The 27,152-nt window shown below is 48.5% G+C and overlaps 1 protein-coding gene across 4 annotated transcripts in view; it reads right to left on the bottom strand.

Moving 5' to 3' along the window:
* The window catches only part of NRG2 (neuregulin 2), a 156,250-nt gene that overhangs the window by 5,421 nt on the left and 123,677 nt on the right, over positions 1-27,152 (bottom strand). For 2 of the 4 annotated variants that reach the window (XM_039559363.1, XM_039559364.1), the window contains 6 exons: positions 25,784-25,904; positions 16,084-16,142; positions 7,756-7,779; positions 3,523-3,625; positions 2,503-2,626; positions 1,083-1,210 (listed from right to left, as the gene is read on the bottom strand). In XM_039559363.1, coding sequence (XP_039415297.1) covers positions 1,083-1,210; positions 2,503-2,626; positions 3,523-3,625; positions 7,756-7,779; positions 16,084-16,142; positions 25,784-25,904 — 559 coding nt within the window. Of the gene's footprint in view, positions 1-1,082; positions 1,211-2,502; positions 2,627-3,522; positions 3,626-7,755; positions 7,780-16,083; positions 16,143-16,393; positions 16,471-25,783; positions 25,905-27,152 lie in introns of all 4 variants that reach the window. The other 2 variants (XM_039559361.1, XM_039559362.1) reach the window with 2 other exon arrangements.

Below are 27,152 nucleotides of genomic sequence, written 5' to 3'. Positions count from 1 at the left end.
GAAAACCCAAGTTCAACATCTGAAGTTGATCTTGCCCATTGTAACTGAGAGTACTTGCTCAACCCTGAGGAATGCCTGGACCCTAAGGAAACCTGCCTGGAGCCATCTATGAGCTTTAGCTGGAAGAATTCCTGCATTCCTGCATGAATGGAGACAACCCCATCAGGCTAATGAAGGATGTGAGCCACTTGTATCAAAGGCAAGTGATCTCCAAGGAAAACCAGTCTCTGGAAGAAGCACAAGAGCTGTCTAAGAGGAGGAACTGGAACATCCAAACTCAAAACAACACAGGACTTTCTTTAGGCCATTTGAAGAACTCTTCTGGACATGATAAAAATAGGGAAATCCATCTGCAATTTAAATGTTCTCAAAAACCTTGAGAAGATCCAGGTTCCAAGCTGTGCTGTTCTTTCCCCAATGGTTATTTTGAAATGAAAACAAAAAATATGTCTCATCCTGTGTCACAAGCATGATTGGTACTTTCCTGCTAGACTCACTTTTCCCAAAAGCTTCAGAATGACTTCCAGTGAAAGAGGTGCCACCACCTGAGGCTGATAAATTGCACAAGAGCATTTTCTTTCTGGTCGAAACCTGTGACTTCCAAGTCAGACCCTGACTCTGAGGAACCGATCAAAACATTTTGTGGTGTTTTGTGTACTTTGTCTCCCACAAGGCAAATACGTTTTAAATATGAAACAGATAACCTGTGTGTGCTTAATGAAGTACTTCAGATGTCCAGTGTGGCTGCAAACACAAACCTGCAAAACCTTTCCTACATGCATCCTCCCGTTTGGGTCTGTGCAAAGCATGGAAGCACAGGTTCATTTCCTCCTGTTTTCCAGCTCTGTCAGTGCTGCAGGATCCTGCTGGCACCTCCCTGCAGGTCAAGGAACACACTTTTCCATACCTCTCACTAACCAGCTGTGCCTGCAAAGTCCTGCAGGGTGGACATGGCCTGTATGCCACTACAGAGCCAAACACCAAGTGAAAACAGAAAGGGAAGTGAAAGGAAAACCTTAGAATCTCACACCATCCTATGGCAAATAGCAGGAGAAAGATCCAGAGAAAATGGTATACATCACCTCTGGCTGGACGTTGGAGTGGCTGTGGAGCAGTGGTGAGATGGGGAGCAGGAGTGACTTCCCGAAAAGGTTGTCTCTGTTTCCCTTCGGATCACATGCTCAGTGGCAGAAACATTCTTAGAAATATACTGCAAAATATGAAGAACCACACAGATCAGCCACCCGTCTGTGAAGCCACCTGCTGCTGAAGAAAAATTAAGTGGCCTGATTATTTCTGATGAAATCAGGTGAGGACTGAGTGAACCCAGAAGGTCTGCACCCTATGGGAGGGGACAAGGAGAGTGGAGGCTCTTCTGTGCCCCTTCACTTTGAGCACTGGAAGAGGGCTGTGGTCCAGGGACTGCAGAAGGGTCTGGAGAGCCAGGGGGTTCCCCAGAGGACAGTGGTACCACGTGTAGCTACTGAGCAGAGACACCTCTCTGCCCACAGCAGGCACCTGACCGAGTACCAGCAAAAAGAGAACAACGTGAAATCTGTCACAGGTGAGTCCTACAGAAACACCAGATGTGATCCAAATATTTATCTGAGATACTCCTTCATCTAACAGCCAGTCCTGCTTTTCACAGGGACACTAAGCTCTCTGGGAGAGTCAGTACTATGGGACCAGAGGGCTGTGGTTCTTAGAACTCCCTTTCCCCCATCCTTCATGGCTGGGATCCAACCTAGCTGAATTTTAACACCCAAAGGGTGACCCAACAGAGCCTGCAGGTGATTCATTGGACTCATTTCTAACAGTACTTCTTGTTTGGCTCTGCCTCCCCCGTCCCTTTTTCTGACCCCTTTCAAGGCCCTGGTTCAGCAAGGCACTTAGGCCCACTGATGGCCCTGTTGAGTTCACGGGGTTTGATGGGAATCTCATGCGACTGAAGTCACAAGAGTGGCCGAACTGCCCTCTGGATCCTGTCCTAAAGAGACTTAAATTGTTCTCATTGGTGTGACAGTGGCATCCCACCAGGACTCGCCACCTTGCCCAGGACAGAACCCTTGGCGTGGGCAGGTGGGCTGATGGACAGCTGACCACATCACCACGATGTGCTTCACCACGGTGTCTCTGGTCACTGCCGCGCTGATCCTATTTATCATCCTGCAAAGTGGGACTTGACAGGATAGCATAATAAACAGGAAACACTGGGAACATCTCTCCTAGTGGAAATCAGGGTCACACTTGGTTAATCAAAACAAGCCTATCCCAAATGTCCGAATCTCATCCTGTAGTTCAAAGCAAAATCACATTTCCCTTCAGAGGTTGGTTTTGGAAATGTTTCTATGCATGTCTATCTTATCTTTTTGCCCAAGTTTGTTTGCGTTTTTCTCCTCACACATACGCACGCAGGTGTGTAAGGATACACATCCATGTCAAATCCCTGGTGGAAAAGAGCCCCTCAGCAGCATGCAGGGAGGTGGAGACAAAGGGTCTTACATCAGCCATTTGGATTTCCTCAGGATCCAAACGTGGATGGCTTGGCCCGTTCGCAAGGCTCCGGTTTTGATGAGCAGGACACATGTTCTGCCGCAAGTGGTTATGCATTTGTTTTCTTTGTTTCCTTTAGAACAGAAAAAATCTATTAGGAACACTTCTCTCATGGGGCTCTCTGCCCCCAGAGATGAAAGAAAAGGCAAATCTTGGACATGTGAATGTTCCAATGGTGTTTGCGGAAAGTTGCAAACAACAAGAAACAAAGCGTGCAACACGTAACACCTCCTACTGCCTTTCTGAACAAAAGGTGAACTTCTCTTATCATGGACAATTTGGGAAGCTGGGTCCAGGGTCCCCTTTTCAAGACAAGGCCCAGTACAATGCAGCAGAGCCAGCTGGCAGCAGAGGAGAAGAGTGGAGAGAAGGAAAAGGGGGAGTCCTGACTTGGCCTTGGTGACAAAGCACTTGACCTGTCCTGCATTAAGGACAAAGTGCCAAAGCCTACCCATGCCCATGGTGGGACACTGCTCCATGAGACCCACAGAGTCCCAGGGGCACCCTGAACTGAGGTGCAGGCAGAGTAGAGAGAAAACTGCTGTCCAGGCAGGGAAGGCTGACCATAAAAGAGGTTCCCAAGTCTCCTGTTCCATTAGAATTGCTCCAAAAGTCCCTGCAATGTACATAGCTGAGCCCACAGCTCCTGAACAACAGCCCAGTGTGCTTCTGCTGGCAGAAGCTGAGCTGCTGGCTTGGGGGCCAGCTTTTGCCTGTAACACAGCATCACCTGGCTGGGCCAACTGATGCTGTTCCAGGGGATAAGCAAATGGTGCCAGGAAAACATCCTATTGAGACACAGCCTGGTAGACAGCTTCACCAGCCTCCTGCGTGAGACCTTCCTGGGGGTACCACAGCACATCATCTCCTGAAAATTGCATTTGGGTGAAAAGCACGAAAGTGTGGAACATGAACACTGCCACTCACTAACCTCTGGCCAGTTCTTGCCTGCCAGCCCCCCATACTCACTTGGTTTTACAGTAAGCTACCACACAGACGATGCCCACCACAAGCAAGGCAACACAGATTCCCGTGATGGTTAAAACCCTCTTCTGGTAGAGCTCTTCTGCTTCTGCAAATGGAGAGAAAGGAACCGGTTACCGATGGGCTCCAGCACCAGGGCTGCGTCTGGCTGCACAGGAACCAGCACTGCGTGGGGTGAGACAGAGGACAGGGCTTGGGCAGACCTCCTACCAATCCACTGCCCATCTAATGGCTGCCCCAGGCCTGAGCCCAGCTGGCCCAAACTTACTCACCCCTCAAAAGACTCTTTGTGTCTCCCTGTGCCTTTGCCCTCTCTCACTCGGTAGCTCACCCCTTCTGCACTCACACTTCTCACCTTCCCTTCTTTTCCCACAGTGACTAATCTCAAAAAGCCCCAAAAATCTCCTCTTCCTTCCAGCAGATCCACCCCTTTCCGGTGCCTTGGTCACCTAGCACAGAAGCCCTGGAGCATGCCCCACTCACCATGAGCACACACACCCTGTGATCCCTTATCACAGGCTCTGCTCTGCCCGGCTCAGGATGCCCGTGCCTTGCAGCAGCTGCATGCCCTGGAGCTGGGTGGTGTGGGAGGACCACCGAGCAACAGGCCCCAAAGCATGTAGGTGCTGAAAGGGACATCCTGGAACAGTCAAAAAGCAGCATGAGGATGGAAAAGTGATAGCGTGTCAGGCAAAGAAAAGAGGGAGTGGAGTAATCAGACTGTAGGAACCAGTTATGGATTTTTAATGAAAGCCTAGGAGGCGATTGATTCCATTGCACCAGGTAACTCAGAGGCACACACAAAACGTAAGCAGCTTGCTGCTGCCTCTCTCAAATACCAGCATGTGTCACGGGCTACCTTTCAAACCAGAAGAGCCAGTCACTTGCATCAAAACCCAGACCGTGCTGGAAGTGAGGTGATTGATTCCCATCAACCAGAGCTCCCAGGAAATGCTTGGATCTCGCTTGGAGTGTAACTGTACTGCACCTAGGCAGCAACACCATGGCAAGGACACCTCTTCCTCCATGGCTACAGCAGAGCAGATGTGACGTCCAGCAAGCTCCACTGAGAGCAGCAGAGGCAGTTTGGTTCTCCAGCTGGATGACTGAGAGAAGGATTCAGTGCTGAGCTGCCATGAGTGTTTCAGTTCAGCAGCTATGAACGATGTCCTCATGCCCCCACACTATGTGTTAGTGTTAAAGTTATTGGGGTTTGTGCCTTCTTTAATATTCATTGAATTTTTTTTCGTCTAGATTAGGCAGTAAAGGTCATGCCATGGTTGAATGTGCTCAGTGTGCTTTACCACACCACTCAAAATGCCTTGAACAGACCCCGTGATACCCCTGTGCTACCAAACACTCAAATACAAAACCAGAAGAGAAACAGGTCTGGTCCCAGAAACCCCTGGGACTGGACTTCAGGGAAAAAAAGTGAGCGGGAAGCAAGGAAACATTCCAGACAACTGCATATTTAGAACAATTTCAGCTTGCCTTTCTAGGTTGGAAAAAGCATTTTTGGAGAAAAAAAGGTGGTAGGAAAAATGTGCTACCTCTTTCTAACTCTCAAAATGGGAATGGAGAAAGGTTTGGTGAACAAGGGCTGGGAAGTAAGACAACCCTGGCATGAAGATGCAAAATACAAAGCATTCTTGTGGGTCTTTTTTTTCCCCTATAAGGCACCAGGTGGAGCTGGAATGGGGGAAGAACACACTCTGGGGTGAAACTTCTCCTTCAATGACATGTTTCTTTTGTATGGGTGCCCTATTCCAGGCATCACAACCATGGCAGACACGTTTTCTCACTCTTGCACATCTTTGGGACCTGGATTACAGTTGTACAGCTCTCTCCTTCAGACAGGAGTTTTAGAGATTTTACATAAATTAGGAAAACCAGCTGGGATCACATCCTGGTTATGGATGGCACTGGGCAAAAACTAACAAAAAAACCCAAAAAGGCTGGGAGGGAGGTCACTTTTCAGCATGGACTCATCCATCAAGCCAATTTTTCCAAAGATTCTTCACCAGCAGTGTTTTTTGCTACAAAGACTTTTTTCCCTAAGTATAAATCATTCCCTTTGAATCGTGGAGGAGGAAGAAAGAGCAAAGACATTAAAACTACGGGGGGTTATTTTGGTTTGGGTTTTTTGTTGTTGTTGTTGGTTGTTTGGGTTGGTTTTTTTTTACCTATAACAGGACAAAATTCTTTGGCCAAGGCTCAAATCCCAGCCTTTGTTCTGGTGATCATGTCGGTATGAGACCCTGACTCTGGCGTGTCTGACTGTCCTGAACCTTCACCTGAATTGCACGGGGAATGTTTCAGTTGGTCAGCAATGCAGATTTGGCCTCTCTGTCTCGAGCTGACAGCTCTGCTACATGAAGCAGTGAAGTGTGAGGCTGTGCATCACTGCTGCAAACTAAAAATTGAATGATCTGCTGATAGTAATTTAGCTTGGCTCCCACCATCTCATTAAAGTTGATGCTCAATAACAGTATCTTCATGCTGCACAAAACCATCTCAACAACAACAGAAAGGAAAGAACAGAGTGCACGCTGCAACTTTGTATTTGGGCAGGTGAGATCCCAGAGCAGGGCTCGTCCGTTTGTGTCTCTACGCTCTACAAACACCACGTCTTCAGCAGCAGCAGCATCGGCACTTTACAGCACTTTACAGCTATGAACAAACCATGGGGTGCCACACAATGCCAACAGTCACAGTCCAGCCACGGTGTCCCAGCAAGGCATGACAGTGACAGACGAATGACAGAGGAGAGACGGCTGCAGACTGGGAACAGGATGTGTGCGGTTCTGTGGTGACATTGAGAATGGATGAGGAGAAGGACAAGAGGTCAACAAAAAAGGGATGTCAAAAATCCTCCGTTTTAAAGTTCGTTTAAGTGTATTAGCATTAGCAGCACCGCTTTCTCTGAAGCGCCCTGACTACAAAATTCACACATTTTCTGCATCGGGGAAGGACTGCTGGGGGTTGCACTCCAGTCCTGGGGGATCAGGCATGCAAAACCTAGAGGAGATAGATTTCTCCAGCTTCAGTTAGGGAATGTCCCTCCATCTCAGGGACCTCAGAAGGCAAGTTAGGATCCTCAGCTGAAATACTGGTGTCCCCATACCTCTAGCAAAGGGAATTGAAGTATCCTCATGTGAAGATCTGCTCTAGCTGACGCTGCCAGGTCAATGCTTTTAAGTGATCAATCCTGGAATCATCACAGAATCCTAGAATGGTTTGGGTTGGAAGGCACCTCAAAGCTCATCTTGTTCCAACCCCCCTGCCATGGGCAGGGGCACCTTCCACCATCCCAGGTTGCCCAATCTCTCTGCTCCCACCTGAGCAGCCCTCCCTGCTCTTGGTTTGTACACTCCAGGGAAACCTTGCCTCAAGGATTTGATTTCCCCACTACTTATTCAAAGGATAACTTGATCTATATCTAAGACCAGACTGAGGAGAATGGAAGGAAAATAATATGGTTATGAGCAACTGGGCAGGAGCAGGTAAATGCCCAAAGGGGATATTTTTAAAAGCATTTGACTTACTGCAGTGTTTTCCCAAGCTTGCCACTGGGGTGCTCAGCATTACACCCTCCACTCCCATGGGCAGCTACTGACTTCCTTGGGATAATTTTCTAGACTAACTTGTCTCATGCCATCTTTCTTGGAACAATTTCATCCTGCTCAAGGACCAAAATGAGCTGCTAGATTTCGGGAGGAAGAACGGCAAAGCCCATCTTGACTCTTTGCAGGATCCGGTGGAGGTTAGTGTGTCCGGGATGGCAGTTCCTAGAAAAGCCCTGATAGTTCTAGAACTTGTCTTCCCATTCCTGGAATGCCTGCCCGTTCCCCAAGGCAACCTTTTGGATGGACACAGACTCCAGCTTTTCAGTTAAATACACAAAAGCATGTTGAATGGAGACGTATGGCAATCGTAACATCCCAGTCATGCCACGCACACCACGCCGCTGCTTGGAACAAAGAAAAAAGTGCTGCTAAAAATACACGTGCATTTTTATAGGTTTGCATTTAGAATTTGTGCTTTGCTTTGCTTTGGTTTTGGTTGATGTTTTGGTGGTTTTTTTCAATCCAAACATCTATCTTGGTGCCAGGGAAGAGAACAGAATAGCTGATTTTTTAATCATCCCATTAAAGCCATAAATATAATGTGGGAAGCTCTTAATGGCTTCTGATTAATAAATGAATGGTTGTTCCATACCCTTTAATTCAAATCCAAGATGCTCTGCCAATGCAGAAAGAAGACAAGGAAGAGAAAGAGAAAAAGAAAAACAGGTCTGTCAGAGAACTCTAAAATACAAACACACACACTGTGCAGTTACAGCAGGTTAGCTTTTGGTAGGCTCAGCAGCACTCACACAGAGACACTGTACGCTTCAGAGCATTTCAAACCCCCACCACAACTCACATGTTATGCAAAGAAAGACCCAAACAAATTGCAGTGGAAGTTAATTATGAATTCTTTCAGTTAATTATGAATTCTTTTGAGATGAGCCATGTTTGTTAGTACCTGATATGGAATTCACTGTTTAGGCAGGAAAAAAAAAAAAAAACCAAACTAGGAAAGGTACACTTGTTCTGAAACAACTCCTGACAGGTCAAAACACATAGAGACTGCATGAGCCTGGTAGAAACCATTCATTCCCTTTCCACAGGGCAAATCTGCCCTGGCCAGTCTCCCACCCTGGGAGGAGCGCTGGGCACAGGGGTGTGAGGGCTCCTGCTGGGGCCTGGGGCTCGCCAGCACCGTCCTGCTGCCCACACCCTCACACCTGGCCCAGGGGCACAGCAGCCCTGGCAGCTCAGCCCCTCCAGCCCCTGGCCCTGCCAGCCCTGCCCCGGGCAGCCTGGAGCTGCCGCGAACCACGGATGCTGCAAGGGATGAGGTGCCTGGGCAAGGCAGTGCATCTAAAAGTGCAGATTGCACTGAAAGCTTCCCTCAAGCCTGTGGCCTTCCCAACTGCACTTCTGCCGTGGTTCTGCATTGTTTTAGTGTGCTGCAGAGAGCCCAAAGTGGAGCACGTGCTTTCAGATTCACACTCAGCACATCAGTTCATCTTGCAGAGACAGTGCTGAGCACAGGAGTTTATCCAATGAATCAACAGTGCAAAACAGGTATCCCGACTTTTTAGTAATTCTCCTGGTACAGACCTCACCTAAAGACAGCTTTTCTTACACATACATGAAAGTTCTCCATACTTACCACCATACACAAAAGTGAGCTCTGCTGCTCCCAATCACCATACACACAAGATTTTTTGCAGCTTGGAGATGTCCAGATTTATTTACTCTATTTTCCATAGGAACTGCTTTTTGCTGCACAGAAATATTGGCTTTCTTTTGCAGTGCTGTTCAAAATTTAGGTTGGGGGGGGGGATTAGCACTAATCGTTATGGAACATGTAAACACGTGTTCTAAAGCAGGTTCTTCTCTTCAAAACAATGCTGATGTTTGGGGGGTGTTGGGGAGGGGAGGAGTTGGGGTTCTTTAAGATCTTGTATAATTTAAAGGCCACAAAACCTGGCTGCTCTCTGCTTCACATCTCACATTTGTGTAAAAGGAACAGCAAACTCTACAGTGCATTTCACAGTCATTTTGTACGTGTGGCAGTGACGTGGACATAATGTGGTGGGCAGCAGAGAACTGGACAGAATATATCCATCCTAAACCACTTGGTTATCACATCCAGCCCTGACCTACTCCTAAGTCTTCCTACCATTGCACACACCTGTTTCCCCTGACACTGACAAATGCATGTAGAGATACCTCAGACTTCATCTATAAATCTCAGCTGTTGGTCCATCTGCATGCACACATTTCTCCCTGTTCCAGGATTTGCTGCAACAGCTGCAGCCAGAAACGGGTGCAATTCAAAACATTTTCATGGTTTTGCTCACATTTTCACTTTTTTGCAAACTCAGAAATGCCTGTGCGAACAGAGGGGGTGGGCAGGACCTGGGGAGCTTGAGCCTTCCCCTCTCATGTCAGAACTGCTGCTTCTTTTGGCTCCCCAGCCTCAGGGAGCAGATACAGCCAGCTGGCTGGGAAACCTGTGCCAGTGTCTCATTGCTGTCACAGGGAAGAATTCCTTGCTAATATCCAATCTAAACCTGCTCTCTGACAGTTTGAAGCCATTCCCCCTTGTTCTGTCCCTCCAGGCCCTTCTAAATCTCTCCATCTTTCTTGTCATCTCCCTTCAGGTACTGGACGGCTGCAATTAGGTCAGCCCAAAGCTTCTCTTTAGGCTGAACAATCCCAACTCCCTCAGCCTTTCCTGGTGGGCACATCCCGTGTCCTGGGACAGTTCACTCCACCTGTGTCCCACTCACCTTCCCAGTCAGACCACCAGCCTGGCACGCTTGCCTGCTGGGAGGCAGGAGGTCTAGGCAGGTCCTCTGGCTCCTCCAGACAGGGATTCATGCCAGGCTGATGGAGGTGGCTGCAATGAGGAGGTGTTTTGCACCTCAGGCTCGTGGCAGAGGGAAGCTTTGTGATGGCTGAAGTGAAGTGGATCAATCCCACCAGCAGAGACAAACTGAGAGATGCAGTGCTGCGGAGTGCAGCAGAGCTCTCCAGCTCGCACAGGACAAGCTCCATTGGAAGCAATTTATCCAGAGGCTACCACGCAAATAAACTAGAGTGAGACAGCCCTGAGATGGCAGCTGTAGGCTGAGCAAACTGGCACAGCATTTTTCTCATAACCTTCATCATCATCCTTCTGTCTGCTCTCCACACATCCTCCCTGGTCAGGGCAAGAGGCTACAGCTGAGCACCCTGAACTGCTGTGAGACTCCCCAGGATAGCTGAACTGGGGACACAAGTTTCTTTGGAAAATCTCATTCCAAATGTGCCTCTTGAACCTTTCTGAAAATGCTGTTTCTCAGCATCCGACAAAAGACAAAGTCCTGCATTTGCTTCATCTGCAGTGACTTTCTGACTGTGATGTATTGGAGTTATTTTAAAAGATGAACAGACAAAAACGTTTAATGTAAAGTATTCCCGTAGGAGTAACACCTCAAGCAAGATGATTCTCACTGAACTGTAGATTTATAGGATGGTTAAAAAGGATAAAAGCCTTAGAAAACAGCTGTGAAAACTGTGCCTGTGCTCACTTGGACTTCAGATTGCCCAAGAACGTCGATAAGATGCTTAGTTACTGCACATTATTCCCTCAAAATACGCTCTCTGGGACACAGAGCATGCTCCAAGGCAAGAAACAAAGTGGAGAATTGACATCTGAGGACTAGCAAGATAATAAACTGATGATAATTTTGTTGCTAATCAATTGTACTGACAAGAGCAGCACTTGCAGGGCTCTGATTCAGGTTTTTCCCAGGGCATACAGGGAGCAGTGCAAGACAGGGGTCACGATGGGGACAGAGGACACTGTGTGTGTTGGGAGCTGGGTGGCACGTGGGATCTCCAGGAACAGAAAGTCTGTAAGTGTTCCACAACCTCCACGGCCATTTACCTTCTCCAGTACTGCATCAATAAAACTGATTTTGTCAGCATCAAGAGTCCAAACACGTAACAACAGAGTATTCCAAATGGGCTGTGGATGAGCATGCCATTAGCTTTAGGAGATCCCAAGGGTAACCTGTGCTGTGTCCAGGGGAGAGGAATAACCCTGCCCTGCTAAACCACCACCACCCTGTAATTACCCAGCCACACCAAGGTGTAGCCATCCCCCTGTAATTCAGTGGTCAGCAGTTACTGGGTCACTGAAGGGAAGCTGCAGAATGTCTGTGGAATTTAAAATGCTGCTAAATACTGGTTTGGGGGTCAGATGAGTGAGAGGTGGAGGAGGAAGCAGAGAGTTAGGTAAAATAAAGAAGTAATCTTTCACTTATCATTTTTATATTGCAGTCACAACAGGAAGGAAACCACTGCTGAATAAGTGAGGTGAACAGAGAAGCTAAAATTCAGATCTAGACTCTTCCCAGAAGAGCCTGAAGCGGTACATTTATCCCTCTGCTCATGAGGACACTTGAGCTCAGTGTGAGGAGCCAGGATCCAGAGGCCACCCCTCAGAAGGGTCACTTCTACCTCTCAGGGTGGTGACCAACACACACAGCCTGGTGAGTGCTGGGGGAAAGGGACCATCCTCCAGAGAAACAAGAAGCCTCTGGCCCAGTAAACCTACACTGTTCCACGATGGCTTAGCCAGCAGCACCAGAGCCAGTTCGTGTGCTGCTGTGGGAACAGGCTGAAGACAAAGCTGCTCTCCCAATGGATACCTGAAAATCCTGCTCTCTGTTTCCAAGCAGACCAGTAGGAAGGCTCCAAGTATGAATTAAAATTCAATTTGTAAAGAAACCAAGAATTAAATACGGTGTAAAAATGGAGAATATGCTAGATGACATTGCATATGAATGTCAGCTCTGTTCCAGGGTGTTTACAGCCAGGCCACGGACTGCAACTTTAATTGGATCACAAAGTAGAAAATGAAGATATTTCACTAACCAAGATGAATGGTATGACATTTGTCCTCCAGATTGGTGATGATTATTTGTGGAGATGAATAAACAGCAAAGTTAAGATGAAGTTTCCGTTTCCACAGGCAAGAGGGAAGCATAAATATAAAACTTTATCCCAAATTTCTAAATTGTTCCATAAATCACAAGTGGAAAGAATCCAAATATGCAGACTTAGGAAACATGTAAATGTTCCTGCTGACCACGTTTAACTCTCAGGATCTCAGCGGCACCAGGACTGAAACAGCTGCCAATGTGTTTTACAAAACCTTTACAACCAGCCAGCCCAAAGCCTGGCAAGTTATGAGTAAACCTCCAGGAGGATTTTACAATGACCTGCAAAGTTGATTCAGAAGAGAGAAGAGACGAGACAGAGGTAGATCTTGATCTGATGTAGAACAGGCAGCTATGAAATACAGGTGCCAGCCCAGCTTTGAACAAAGAGTTTCTTAGAAGGAAAGATGATTTTGGACATGGTTCTGTCTTCTGGGAAGAGCTACAAGGCATAGCTGTGCCTGTGCAGCTGGGCCCAGGAGGCAGCTCTACACTGGGTGAGCCTCCAGCACCCAGCAGAAGCTCTCAGACTTCCTGCCTCTTTTGGATATTGCTGCACTCTTCACCCAGGTGTGCCAGCAGAGAGGAAAATCTGGCTGCAGAGGCTAAATGGTCCGTGGATCCTATTGACAGGGATTCATTCTGGCTGTGGAACAAGAGTTTGATGTGTTCTGTTCTCACTAAGGCAGGGACAGAGACTCCTGTGGTCTGTGGCTCTGCAGGTACCTGTACCACAGGAGCCACCTGACAGCTACTGCCACGAGTTTGTCTATGGAGACATGGAGTCACGAAGACTTTGATGTGAAAAACATTTTAGTAAGAGGATTTAATGACTCATCACCCATGGAAATAACTCTCTCTGTTCTCCTCTGCCAGGGCATTCCTCTGTTTCACACAGTGATTGCAAACAATCACTGTCCCCTCTGCTCACTGCCATTATTAATTCTCTGCAGTTTAAATTTCAACTGATTTAAATGTTGCTTTAATGTCCCTCTATAAGGGTTTCTTCTCACAGTTAAAACCTAACCAATATGATCTCCTAACCTTGATCCATCAGCCTTATGTGTGGATGGAGTCAGGACAGACTCTGAGCTACCCCACTAATACAATTCCTAGTGAGTTCCTCTGCACCCATCTGTTAGAAAATAGCAACAGTGTGAGCATGACATGGGAAAAAACCTCCATCTTTAACATTTTCTCTTCATTTTCAAGCAGTGGTGTATATATCCAGGAGGGCTGGCAGTAGGCACCTGCTCATATGGTTGGAACAGCAACATAAAGAAACATCACATGTGAGAAAACCTAACTAAATACATCTAATTTTCATCTTAATGACTGTAGTGGTCTAGCAGGTGTTTTGGGCAATCAGAGAAAAACAGAACTCCAGAGCTACCTGTCAAAGAGACAAAGACAGCCTGAACTCCTGGAGAACATGGGGACTTTTACCTGAGCAAAACCTGAATAAGGGTTTAAACCAGAGAGGTAGGAAGCTGCTCCCAAAAAGAGAGCACACAACATCTGGCACGATGCTGGGATGCTGCACCATCTCCATCTGTGGCCCAAATTCAGCAAAGTATCTGCCATATCTTTTCAGAACAGCATCTTCAATTTAGCTCACTCTGCAGAGACTCTGGCTCAGCCCCGGGGATATACCTACTAAAAGTCATTGTAATACTTAATATTCATATTAAAGAATCAGGAGGATCCAATCTAGGCCTGAAAACCTGAAATACCCCAAATACATTTAAAACAACACCAATATAGGTGTCCTTATTTAAGTATCTGTCAAATGCTGGCAGGGTTCTCAAAACATGAATCAGGACAGAGCTATTTTATTTCCAGTGGAAATGCCTGAACCTCATTTTAATCTGTTTCAGCTTTTGACCTGTCAGAACCCATATGGGATGAAGCACTGAGTGAATTATAGAACATCAGCAACTTCTACTGTGCCCTAATTATTGATCAAAGTAGAAGGTAAGCATTTGCAGGGTCCACACTTGAGTGAAATGCTTTTTCTACTCAGAAAAACAGCAAGTTCAGTGCAAGCTTTTCTTCAGTGCTGCTGCTATCTATATTACCCAACTGTGACCTGAAAGTGAAAACAGCTATAAACATGTATGAATCATCTTCTTATATGAATTTTATCCAAGTTCAGACAGGTAGCCTGGATTGTTAAGCTGTTTTTACCTTACTATGCTGTGGTTAAAGCAGACTTGAGGTAAGGAAATGTACATGTGTCAGTTTTAAAGCTGGCATTGTTCCTCTAACATTGTTCCTCAGTCCCATAAAAAGCTGGATTCTGCAAGCTGGGGAAAAAAACCCCATGCTGTTTACTCCTGCCATTAATGCTCTCAAAAGGCATTTTCCTGATAGAAAACTCATTTTCACCTCTGTTTTGGTTTTGCAGCATGGCAGCAATAACGTTTCAGCCTGTGGGACACCACCTCATGAAACGTGCTACAAATCAGCTTCATGGGGGGAGCATCCCACTGCTGGCTGCAGCCGGGGCCCTGGCACCCAGGGCTTCCAAGAGGGAAGGAAACCCTTTAGCATCAGGTGAAAGATCAAAATAGAACATTTTGGGTTGTGATTTCAAAAAGAGCTTGCTTGGATGTTGGAGTCTGGGAGGATAAATCAATGGAGGTTTCTACTTCGGGAGCCAATTTGGAACAAAAGGCAATGTAAAAACATTGAGCTGCCCCAAGGGCCCCACAAAGCCCATTTGCATCTTGTCTGTATGCTCCATGCAAGGGAGTCTAATTCCAGCACTTGCCAGCTATTAAGATGTGCTAATGAGACTCCCGAAATTGCCATTTCAGGATGAGGACGGCAGGATTCCTCACAGAGCAGTGGGAGAGGAGTTCTGGCAATCAAGGAGCCATCGTGAAGAGGCATTTCTCCTCTGGTTACCACTAATTAAAGCCTCTTTTTTGGCTCTTTTTAAAAAGCCTCTATTTAAACCCACCATTTGTGGTGGTCCAAGCAGCCAGAGGGGAGGCAGGATGGGTTTCAGGGACAGTCACAGGAAGGGTCACAGGGAGGGTCCCAGGTTTCCTGCACTGTAACTGCCTCTCCTTTCAGGTCAGTCCTTACCCAGACCAGGATCCCACTGATGCTGGGACACTGACTGAATAGAGACCCAGAAAAATTATTCACCTTGACCAAAATGAGCTAGTTATGTCTATAAGTGAGACCTGTAGGAAGTAGAAACCAGAAACTGGGAAGCACCAAGTGCAAAGGCTTTGGGTATTTACACTCACTGAACGCATTAGAGGATCGGTCACTGTAGCCAGACTCAATCCCCTATGCAAGGCTCTCCAGCCCCCTAGGAGAGGCAGGAACAGGAGTCCAGGAGGGGCATAGTCTGATGCCCATTTGGCAGGTTTATCCTGTATCCTGCATGGCAGTGAGGCTGGGAAGCCCCGAGGCAGTGGCAACCACCAGCGTGACCTCTGTGCCACAGACTGTAAAGTGATTTCATTACAGTCACACCCTCGCTGTGATTTCCTCCGTCGGTTCAAGGAGACTTCACATCCCCCTCACAGGAGCGGTAGGAAGATGCCCATCTCCTGCCCTGCACAGCACAGGGAAAATGCCCAAATCCTGCCCTGCACAGCACAGGGAAAATGCCCAAATCCTGCCCTGCACAGCACAATCCATTTCAGGACAGCAATGCTGGCAGGCCCAGCTCCGCACACAGCACAGGCTCATCTCACACAGCACGCCCACCACATAACCTCGGGCCTCATTTGCACTTTGCCTGAAAGGAGCAAGCAGCATTCAGTGCGATCAGAAGTGAAAGCAGAGCCCATTCTAACAGATGGGGAGATAACAAGAGCCCCGGTTCTCCTCTTGGACACGATCACAGCTCCTCTTAGGACCAAGCAGAGCTGGGAGCGCACAAGACAGGAAGAGGGCTCTTGGAGAACAGAAGAACCTGCTTTAAGGACATGACACAGAGCTACAACAACAAGGAGAGAGAGAAGTAGAAAGAGACATACTGGAGAAGCTGACCATTGCGAAATGCTGACACCGGTCTCCTGTGAATTCGATCGGACACCTACCGGAAGAGAGAAAACCAGAAAGAGAGAAACAAGATAGCAAAATGACACCCAAACAGGCTGAACTGAGGCCCCTTCTGATCCCTTCCACGGCTCCTATCTGTCTGCTTTCAGCCTTCACCCTTACCTGCAGCCCTAAGCCCTACCCAAAGCTGACACCAAGAGCCAGCCCTGACTAGACCACTCTACATCCACCGCTGTGCCCGGGAGGTTTTAAGTAGTGTGGTGCATTTTTTGTCTTCAAACATACTTTGCTTAGGATCTGGCATGTACAATCGCAAAGGCAGTTTCTCCAAACATCTCTGTCCGAAGAATCCATTTGGACATCTGGAGGGGAAAAGGGGAGAAATCACAGAACATGTCTGGCACAGTTCTTGAGGCTAAGGTCAGAAATAAAAAGTGCATTGTGATGAATGGAAAAAATAAAGGCTTTACATGCGTATTTACTCTTTGCTTTGCTTTAACAAGGCACCTGCAACATCAGTGTTCCAGCTCTGGTTTTAGGCCTGGGTCTTCAAGCAGGCAGCCAAACCCCTCCTGCTCTGTCCTGCTCTGCCTGCCTCCTTCCTTCTCACCTGCTAGAAGCACCAGCTGGCAGGAAGACTGAGATGGGCTGGCTGCTACTTTCAGAGACTCCGTGGAGCTGCTCTGTAGACTGGCAAGAGGCACCACAAAGCAGTGAGCAGCTGCTCAGGCGACAGCGAGCGTTGGGTGTGGAAAGCGTCTCCCCGTTCTGACCCCAGAAGTACCCACGGGGTGTTCACGGGGTGGTTAGAGAGAAAGCACGTGCAGAGTCTCTGTGTTAACAGAGAGGAAGGGACAGAGAAGAAAGCTGGGCTGAAGGGGTCTCACATGCTGTCCAAATGTGAGGCTCTCTCAGGCTATCCTGGCCTGGGTCACTTGATGGGCTGGGATGTGCCAGCTCCTGGGCATCAGTTACACCTTCACACGATGCTCAGGTGGCAGGGAAGGTGCCCTGCAGTTGAGGGCCAGCAGGCGTTGGCACCAGCCCATGAGTAGCTCCCCAGAGCACTCCCCAGCTGAGCCAGGTTTGGGGAGCACAGGGACATGGGCAGGGGTGCTGCAGGAGCTGCAGAACCGCCCAGGGTGAGCAGCACCTGCTCCCTGTGCATTGTGACCCTCTGCAGCTGCAGGTGAGCCTGGGAAGCGATGGGAGCCCAGCCTGGCATGGTCAAACACTTCTCCCCCAGGGACTTGTCTCCCCCCCTCACTTCACATCTTTTCTTCTGGATATTCCTTGGACAGTCCTGCACAGTATCCCAAGTTTTCTTGAAATCCCAGCTCTCCCCTCCCTGTCCCACAACTCACTCCCTCCCTTCTCAATAGACCTCTCTTTCCTCCAAACTTAAGAGGGCTTTATCTTTATAGCATTTTAACATTTGGTTTTCAACTTTCTGTGAGTGAAGCTGCAGGCTCTGCACCTGGTACATGTCAGACCTTCCTCGCTCTCAGATGCCACCCATGAGATCTCACTGTCCTGCAGTGACCTGCAAGTGGTCAATAGGAAGGGACTGAAAGACACCTCAGTAAAATGCAGAAGAATCAGAGGTCAAGTCTGATGTCAGTGGCTCAGCTCCCAGCCAGTCTCCTGCAAAGGACAGCAAGAGGCTGGAGCAGCCACAGCACAGCATCAGGCAGCTCCCAGCCTGGGCATCTGCTGGGGTGGGGCAGGTCCAGGCCCAGGCCCAGGTCCAGGTCCAGGTCCAGGTCCAGGTCCAGGTCCAGGCTCCATGCAGAAAACCTTGATTTTTAATAGTTGTTCTTCATCATGGACATACACTGACCTGGCTTTGGCACTTGATTTCTTGCTGGATTTCACTGCAGTTTGGGTAGGCCTGAGCTGTGCAAAAAAACTTGTGGCATCCTCAGTGCCCATGACCGAATGTGGGTCAGCATCTGGGTTTTTGGGACCTGTGCTCACACCTCCAAGTGGGAGTGTGTTGGGCTATTTGTGCACCCCGAATTGCTCATGGAGAACTTTAGGACACAGCTCTGCATGAGGCTGCACTGAGCTCTCCAGTCATACACTTCAGTTTCTCAGTGTCCAAGTCACTTCTGAAACTGAAAATTGGACTCACTGGTCAGGCAAATATCTTTGAAAAATTGGCTCTTTTTTCTCATTCTTGGACATTCATCTTGGGGCAGAGGAACAGGAGATGTACCAGCCACACCAAGCCAGCTCCCAAGGAAAGCTCAGCCCAAGGAGTGACCATCGGACGTGGGGCCTGTTGACCTTCCCTGAAATGAAGCAGAGGAAGCTGGTGCTGGGGAGTGAAGAAGATGCCCCATTGTAAATCAAAAAGCACAACCCATGAGTCACTGGGTGGCACAGAGTCACAAAGACAGCCCTGGGGAAGCAGGACTGGAGAAACCCTTCAGAGACTGCACTGTGGCTTGAGCAAGCAGTCCAAAAGAGAAGGTGTCTTCCCAATCCTTTTTGAAGCTTATTCACCACCTCTGATAGAGTCAGGAACTTATTCACAGAGTCTTCAAGGGCATCCAGTTTAGCTTGCAACGCGCTTCCCGTCTGTCTGGGATCTGAGATTTCCTGGACATTGTGAGCACACTGAAGGGCCTCAAGGGTGCTGCTGAACGAAGCAATTGTCCCACCCACCCCAAAAAGGGGTGTTTTGGCAGAGAGGAGCTAAAACTATCTCAGGGGCACATCTGCAAGAGGTCAGCCAAGGCTGGAACTCCAGTGTGACTCAGGCTGCATGCCATTAAGGAAAGACCAAAAATTATGGGAAAACTGGCAGAAGGAAATAAAAGCCCAGAGAAAGGAATTGATAAGAAGTGAAAAAGCAAAACAAAAAGGTGCCGAAGAAGCCTTAATGCCATGACAGCTACCACGTAGCCCATCTTCAGATCTCTGCAGTCAGCCGAACGTGGGTGGGGAGAGGAGCTCTCTAGACAGAAGGCAGTAGACAACAGTCTAGGGCAGCTCAGGCTTTTCATCTTTAGTTACTCAGTGAATCAGCACTGGGAGAAGTGACAGATAAAAAGCCCCCCTGAACAAGAGCACCTTCTGTCACCTCCCAAGCTCGAGTACAAGCTGTCACGACACAATGTGCCACCCCGGCACACCTGGGCCTGGCTCCTCATAAGCAAGGCTGCAGGCAGAAGCAGTGACCAGGAGACCTTTGAGAGCATGCAGTGCTTTTGGTTCCTTTCTTTAATCTGTCTCTAACTTCTAGGCTGTTGAAGATGATTTATTATTTATCACTGTGGCCCCAGATGTGACTTCAAGGAAAGAAATTTCCAGCGTGCTTGGCACATGGGTCTTCCAGTCTGGACAGGAAGAGCAGTGGAGATCATCCCTTCTGCATTAAAATCTGCTGCCTGTGCTAAGGGCAGCGCTTCTGCAGAGAGGGATATACCTGAAAGTTAAGGCTCACTGAAGTTGAGAGCTGTGAGCTGTGATCATGGCATCCTTCTGCCTGCATGTTTGACTCAGGAGGTTCTGGCTGGCTGTCGCAGCAAAACCAAGTCCCCCCTTCTTTGGAAAACTCTTGCAGGGACTACACAGATGGTGGACTTTCCTGCAGGTATCACCTCTGGACTTTATGGTGCTTTCACGGAGGCCCAATGGGTCTCTCCCCAAAGGACAAGGGAAGGGGACAAGGGTGTGTCTGTAGGAAAGGTCCTGGGGAAGTACAAGGCTGCACCAACCTCTTGCAGACAGCACCTTGTCCCCTCTCTAGCCTGAGTGGAGACTCCCCAAACTGTCCTTGCTTAACTCCATCCCTCTGCATCTAATTGCTACCTCTGAAAATTACCTGCAAATGCCATTGATAAAACTGGTCAGGGGTTTTTCTGTCCAGATTCTGTTTCCTATTATTGCTGGAAAATGTCCAATTCTTTTAGTTTTGACCTTGAGACCTTTTATTTTTTTTTTTAAACCCCATTTTGAAAACATCCGCAAGATTCTGCTCTTGGGTTCAGGATGAATTGCAGTGAGATATTTACATGGTAACAAAAATGCAGTAAGATGATCAGTCAAAATAAAGCATCTCAGAAAGTACAAACCAAAATAGTTTGAATGACTCATTTCTATGGTGTTTGCTGGGCACTTATTTCTGAAAATTGACGAACTTCGACATTTTGCCCTGTATCACGGCAGGGCAATAATTATTGTTAATTATTATTTGCTACTATTAATTCATTATCATAGTGTTCCTGCTGGAAGCAAAGCTTTCTCTGTCCAGCTGTTGCTCTAAATCTTGCAAGGGTCGGCACATTTCCTTTGCACCCCCAGATCTTAATTAAAATATGCCAAATTCGGTAGCTCTCATAAAGCAACCCATGCTACAGAAGAACGTGAATGAGCAGGTGCTTCAAAATAACACAAAAAAGACAAGCTGTAGCAGAAGGACACAATGCACTGATGTAAGCAAATGGAAAAAAATGTTTCAAGCATGTTGCTTTTTTGTGGGAAGGGCTGAAAAAGAAGACAGTTCTGTCATTGTCCCCTGACCAGTCCCAGATGATCAGGCTCTGGAGAGCCGCAAAAGGCTTCACTCCACAAAATCACTGACGGGAAGAAAAGAAAGCAACCAGAATAAATGCAAAGGCCTTCTCCAGAGCAGCTAATCAAGGCATGTTTGCTGCAGAGTGGAGTCCAGACCTCAGGGACATCCACTGCTGGGCTCAGTGACGACAGCGGCGCGGCTCCGGCTGAGCTGTGGCAGCGCCGCAGGATCTGCGTCGTTGCCTTCACCGAGCCTTTGCTGCTGCAGGATCGGCTTCCACACTCTGAGGGGCCTCAAGGGTCTGATACGGTTACAGTGCATTGAGCAGGATGCACAGATGGGTCACTTGAACCTGAAATGGTACCTGATCTCATCACCCAAGATAAACAGCATGCAAAACCCAAGGAACGAGTCCTGGCTGGTTCAGGGGATTTGGAACAGGATGTGGAGATTTTCACCCCGGCTCTTCATTTCCAAGGGCATTGCAACACCTCCCCACAGAACTGCTCGTACATCCATGGCACAGTGACGTCCTTGTGGCTGTGCAATGAGCAGCTCGTGCTGACCAAATGCCACTGGGAGGGGTGGAACAGCTCCGGATGCCACAGGGCAGCTGAGCAAACAGTGCTGCCAGCAGGACCACAGCTGTACAGGATCCCTGTGATGTTCACACCTTTGGATGGTGCACTGGGAAAGCACAGGGGAGCTGGCGGTGTGGCCAACCTTTCAGAATGATCTTTCCTTTTCCTGGGACAATGTGAAGGAAACAATACATTTGGAGGAGGTGAACATGTGATTTTGAAAGTTGGTGACTTGGATTCATCAGCTGGTTTAGAAATGATCTGTTCTCCTTTTGCTTTGTTTTGTTTTTATTCTCTCCTTGACTCTCACTTTTTGCCTGAGGTGCACCAGGCCTCTGACCTCACTCCCTCATGTGAGGCAGAGCTGTCACCCCAAGCACAGAGAGTCTGTTTATCTGTCAGCATTTGTAAATCCTCCAGTCTGATTCTTGCGAGCACAACTGGTCCAACATGACGTGGGGGTGTTGCTCTGTACTACTCTTTAAGTCTTCTGACCCCACACAAGATCCTGGCTCAGGGCAGATCACTTTGACTCCACTGGCCACATGAAAGAGACCTGAAGAGCGTTTTAGCGGGCAGAGAAGGCTCTGCAGTGATGAGACCTGACTTGCTGCTTTCTTTGGCTGGGAAGACCCCAACTGTACCTAACGTGTGCCAAGACCTAAAAGAACATTTCTGCTCTTTGGACAGCACAGCCCTGTGGGGCACCCAGCAATAAAAGACTGGAGCAGCCTCCAACTGCTCTAAGTTGTGCCAAGGACTCTGTGGGCTCCAGGATGGAGGCAGATCCAAGAGCAGAGGCTGCCAATCATCCCAACACTGTGTTTGACTGGACACAACAAAGCAGGCACCACTGTTGTGCGTCCCAGCCCAGTGCAAGGCCTTGCTTGTGTGCATCCCTTCTGTGGCACCTTAATGTGCTCTACTCAAGTCTGTCACTGCCCTGGAGTCCAGCTCCTAAGGCCTCTCTGAGCAAAATGGTCTGGAGAAGGGTTCAGAAATTCTTCTTCTCAAGTGCTTGGAGCACAAGGACTGCTGCATCAGTCCTGTCTGTGTGTGGCTCAGTCATTTCCCAGGTTTATGCTGAAAATTTGCAGAATATTTGAGGCAGATCCCACTTCTCTCATCTAACTTCCAGGTGGTCTGTTTGCAGAGTCAGGATAACAGCACAGATTGCTTTGTGTTCAGGTTTCCTTTGACACCAGCATGTGTAGAATTTACTTCAAATTAAGGACAAAATTATTGAAGAACATAATCCAGAAATACACCGTTTCTGAAACAGCTCCAAGTCCATTCTGGGCTCTTCCTCAGTGAAGAAAATGCTTTGTCCAAGGTGTAGCTGAAGTGTGTTGAAAAGGGAGGGAGGAAGTGGGATTACAGGCAAATACTTGTTCCTCAGGATTTAAAAGACCAGGAGGACCTGGTCCTTAGGATTTAAAAGACCATGTTTCTGGAAAGCCTGTTATAAAATAATAGTAAAAGGCCCGCTGCCAATTTAGGCAATATTTGTAGCAAATCGAGCATGAACCACATCAGGAGAAGAAATTATTTGAAAACTCATCTGCTATTTTTGGTGCAGACTGCCAGGGGGAACATCTACAGGAAGGATTTCTGTGCTTCTGGACAGCTGCAAGAACGGAACCCACTCCAGGAAGCCGATCACAGGATGGTGGCAGGCAGTGAACAAGAACACTCTAAAACTCTAGTAACTGGCATTGGAAAGGCTGGCAACATCACATGGGTGCTGGAGGGGTAGAATCCCCTGAGCATTCAGTGAGGGAGGGCTGCAAGCTGGCACAGGGGACCAGAGATCCCCCCAGGCCCTGCTGACTTATTGGAAGAGCAACATGGAAACAGCACATGGACGCTTGTTGTTCCTCGCTGGAGCTGCTCACGTGGCTCCTGTTGATCTCCAAAGCATTTGAAGAGGTTGTGAGCAGAACCTACTGATCTCCTCCATGCTCCTGGCTCAGAGGCACAGTGAGGCTGGAGGACCAAGGCTGCTGTTGCAGAGGTCAGAAATGAAGGTCGAAGCTGTATGTTTGCCTCCTTTCCTTTCTCCTCCGAGTCTGTATTGCTGCATCTTTCACAAACACAGCAGCAGATCTCCTGTCCTGGTGCAATGAGGAAGCTGTGGAATGTCAACTCTTTCTTTGCAGGCAAAGGGGAAGTCTGTTTATTCATCAGCATCTCCCCCAAGAATCACCCATGTCACTGGGAGAGCCACTTTATGGGAAACACTGTTCAGTTCAAACGCTTCTGCATCCCTCAATAACTATTATCCTTCGGAATCCAGAAACTCTAAAATTACACCACTTCAAGAGCCAGGTTTTCTTATCTTCAGTCTGTGATTTAATGATAAAAGCACCCAAGGAGAATGAACATCCAGAGATCTCCTCAAGCAGTAAGATCAGAAATGACTGTGCCGTGTGGAAGGCACTGGGTCCCCCGGGTTTCCATGAACACGGAGCCACATTTTCTGGCAGATGAACAGTGACAGTGCAGACCTTCCCAGCACCTCCTTCTGGGTAACACTTTCCTGCCCTTCCACACATGCCTGCTCAATTCCCGTCTGGTTTTAGCAATTGGTATCTTGGAACTCATGGGAAAAGGATATCATTTTACCATCTGCAAGTGAGGCTTTCAAATGAGATGAAATAATTAGGGCTGTTTCGTGTGGCACGTAAAATCTTAATGGAATCCATCACTGAGCATGCCCTCTGCTCATCAGCTGTCAGAGCAGCCTGGTTGGAAGGCAGGCTGTTTCTTCATGAGGCTGGAATTACTTTGGCTAAAACAGTCTGTCTGCTGAAAGACGTTTGACACCTACCACAGTATTCTTCTCTAGGCAAAGGTGATTCTTCTGTACGGCAGGATTTCAGGTAACTCTTGTTGTAATGGAAAATTGATCCGATTTGAATCTTGATCTGGATTTAAGTTCTTTCCAAAAGAAACAGCCTTGAAGTCTATGCTTCTGGCATGACCACTTTGCTCACAGATAGAGATGTTGATTCACACCCTCCTCCAGACTTCAAGGGTTTAGCCCTTCCCAGAATGGAAAGACTGGAACTGCTGGGGCTTCCTGGGCTACAGCTACACCAGAATAGTGGCTGTGACTTTATCAGCAATATGGGGCTTCCCCCATGTTTCCTGTGGGGAACACTGACAAGATGATCCGGGTGCCACCAGGAAGCCAATGGCAGGGACAACTACACTAAAGCACAGGGCTGTGGGGACAGGGGCTGCTCCCGCTCCTCGCACATGGCAAACGTGGAAGCCACAGCTTCTGGTGTCTGTCCTACCCAGCTCTTTCTGTGTCTAAGGGGCAAGTCTGGGAGAACTGGGAGATGCTCCTTCCCCCACAGCTGACCCTGCACTGCAGAGCAAGAGCACAAGAGCCCAGCAGGATACGTTTCCAGATGGCCTTTTCTGCTGCTCCCTGCCAAAACAATGGAGTACTGGGAGAAGGAAGGAGTTGTGCTCAGTGTGATCCAGCCCACAGGCTTTCCACAGGGGTGAGGGTTCAGTTCAGGTGCATCCTCCAAGGCCTGAGGAGCTGAGGTGCCTGATGAGCATCACATCCTGCAGTGCTGCTGGGCTGACATCCATTGTCGTAAAGACCTTTGGCTGTGTCTCCACTGAGAGGTCTCTGGGCTCCAAAGGGAGAAAATTGTCAGCTCTGGGCTTCTCCAAGCTGGGCAGTGATGCCTGGGTCACCAGGTGAGCTCAGAAGAGGATTCCATCTGCTCAGTGGATGCACACCCAGGGCACTCCCTCCTGCTGACTGTGCAGGAGCCCAGGGGCACCTACAGGTGTGCTCTGGGTGCCTGCACCTCCAGCACTGGCAGTCAGACTGCACAGCTTATCCACAGGCACTATTAGGCTTGGGGGGTGAGGTGTGAGGTGCTATTGGGCTTTCTGGCTGTGAGCCAGGGGTGAAAAAGTCTCACATCCCATTCCACATCCCTCAGGCTGTGCAGCCCCACTGCAAACCCTTCAAAGCCGTTCATTTTAAGGATAACTTAGTACATGTCTCTGTTTTTTATTGTGGGTTTGAAGGAGGAAACAAACATCCCACAGTGGCTACAAAGCTGCACAGAGAGGGGAACAGCTGGGTGTTAACCCTGGGCCCATGAGGTACAGGAGAGGTCGGGGCAGGTCTCAGCAAGGGACCCCTCCAGTAAAGGGGGAGGGAGGAGGCTGTGCCCTGGGAAGGTCCCCCTGACTGGAGGGCAGAACGTGTCAGCTCAGGGAGAGCAAAAGGGACCCAAATTTCCCTGAAGCTGCAGAGGAGAAAGGGGAAAAAGGGAAAAGAAACAGCCAGGACAAACATATTCTTAGAGGGAGAAAAGCCAGGAAAAGTGAGCAGTGACACGCACACAAAAAAGGAAAATACGAATCCTTGTCCCCCACCCTTGCCCCTCTAGTGCCCCTTTCTGAACCTGCACAGCTCAACCTGCAATTGCCAGGAGAACTTCAGAGCTCCCCCCCACTCTGGCAGTTGCACAAAGGTCTCCTCTCCCTCAGCCAAGGAATTTCCATATTGACACAAGAACTCCACTCACTTACTTGCACGACAGCTGATTAATCCCCTCGATGTAGTAGCACACCCCTCCATTGACACAATAGGACTTGGCTGTTTCGTTGCATTTTCTGGCATGCCCGGACCAGGAGGAGAGAGTTGTGGTTACTGCAGGGGAAAACAAAAACACACACAAAAAGGATATATTATTATTTCCTTTGTTGGGCAATTCTGCTTCCTTAGATGATTTTCTACAAGTTCATTTGCCAAAGTAAAAACCCCAGAACTACAAACCTCAGCCTGCGCCTTTAGACCCACCTTCAGGTCCTGGGGCTGCAACTTGACCCTTCCTTTCCCAGCAAAAGGGGCCAAGTGAGTGAGGAGTTGAAGACTCATCTTCCTCTAAGCAGCCAGCATGTAGAACAAGATCATTTTTTTGGCAAGCTGTAGGGAAGTGCCCCTTTCCCGCTGTCCTTGCCCCCTGTCATGCTCGGAACGCTGTGCCAGCAGGCAAGCAGGAGGTCAGGAAGAAGAGGAGCTGAGGAGTCACAGAGCCACAGTGACGTGCTGCTGAGGCCTGACTACACCAGGACACTGGACCCAGACCCAGAGGTACTGCAGGGGACTTGGCATTGCTCCTCACCTCTGTCAGGGAATGAGTTTCCAGAGCCAGGAGCAGGCCTGGCACAAGGAAGAGCAGCTCCATCTGTCCCTCCCCGCTCCTGAGCGTTGCTGTGTGCTGCCACAACAGGGCTGCCCCAGCAGACCCAGCAGAAGTCAGCCAGCCCCAGCTCGTGCTATGAGGGAGGCAGCCAGCATGACTCAAGTTCCTGGGATACAGGTGCTTCTCCAAATCTAAACTTCTTTCTAGAGAAAAGCTTTACAGTCCTGTAAGCTACAAGAAAACCTGAAGGTAGTCTGCAGAATTTCACTGTAATTCCTGTGTCTGAGAGACTCAGATAAACTTACAGCCCAAAGCAGAGTCTCCAAAGGTAAAACAAAGGCTTCTAGCAAGGAAAACACCTGTTGTTAGAGCACTGATACAGGTTACAGAAGGTGAGCAGCTTTGGGGAATACAGACCCATCTTCACATAACTCAAAGAAGGGCTGGGCACTCAAAAGCATGAATTTGTTACAATTGAGCTCTTAATCTCATTAAAAATAGTTGCCTTTCCTAGACTACCCACCTTGCTCAGACCCTATCACAATTACACCTCCAGCAGTGTGGCTAGTACCTCCTTTGCAGCACCTTGTATGCTGTAGTCACGGCTTCTGAGGAGATACTCTCTTCCATCCTGTTTTCCAAAGCGTGAACAAGCCTCATGGAGAGGTTAGTGACACCATCCCTGAGACTGAACTCCTCACTGACACAGGATTCGAGGAAGAAAGCTGGAACCAGAGCCAGGCAGGAGCCAG

This window comes from Corvus cornix, chromosome 13 (genome assembly GCF_000738735.6).
Source record: "Corvus cornix cornix isolate S_Up_H32 chromosome 13, ASM73873v5, whole genome shotgun sequence".
Classification (NCBI taxonomy): Eukaryota; Metazoa; Chordata; class Aves; order Passeriformes; family Corvidae; genus Corvus; species Corvus cornix.
Note: the sequence above shows the minus strand (reverse complement) of the source record. Positions and strands in the feature narration are given on the sequence as shown.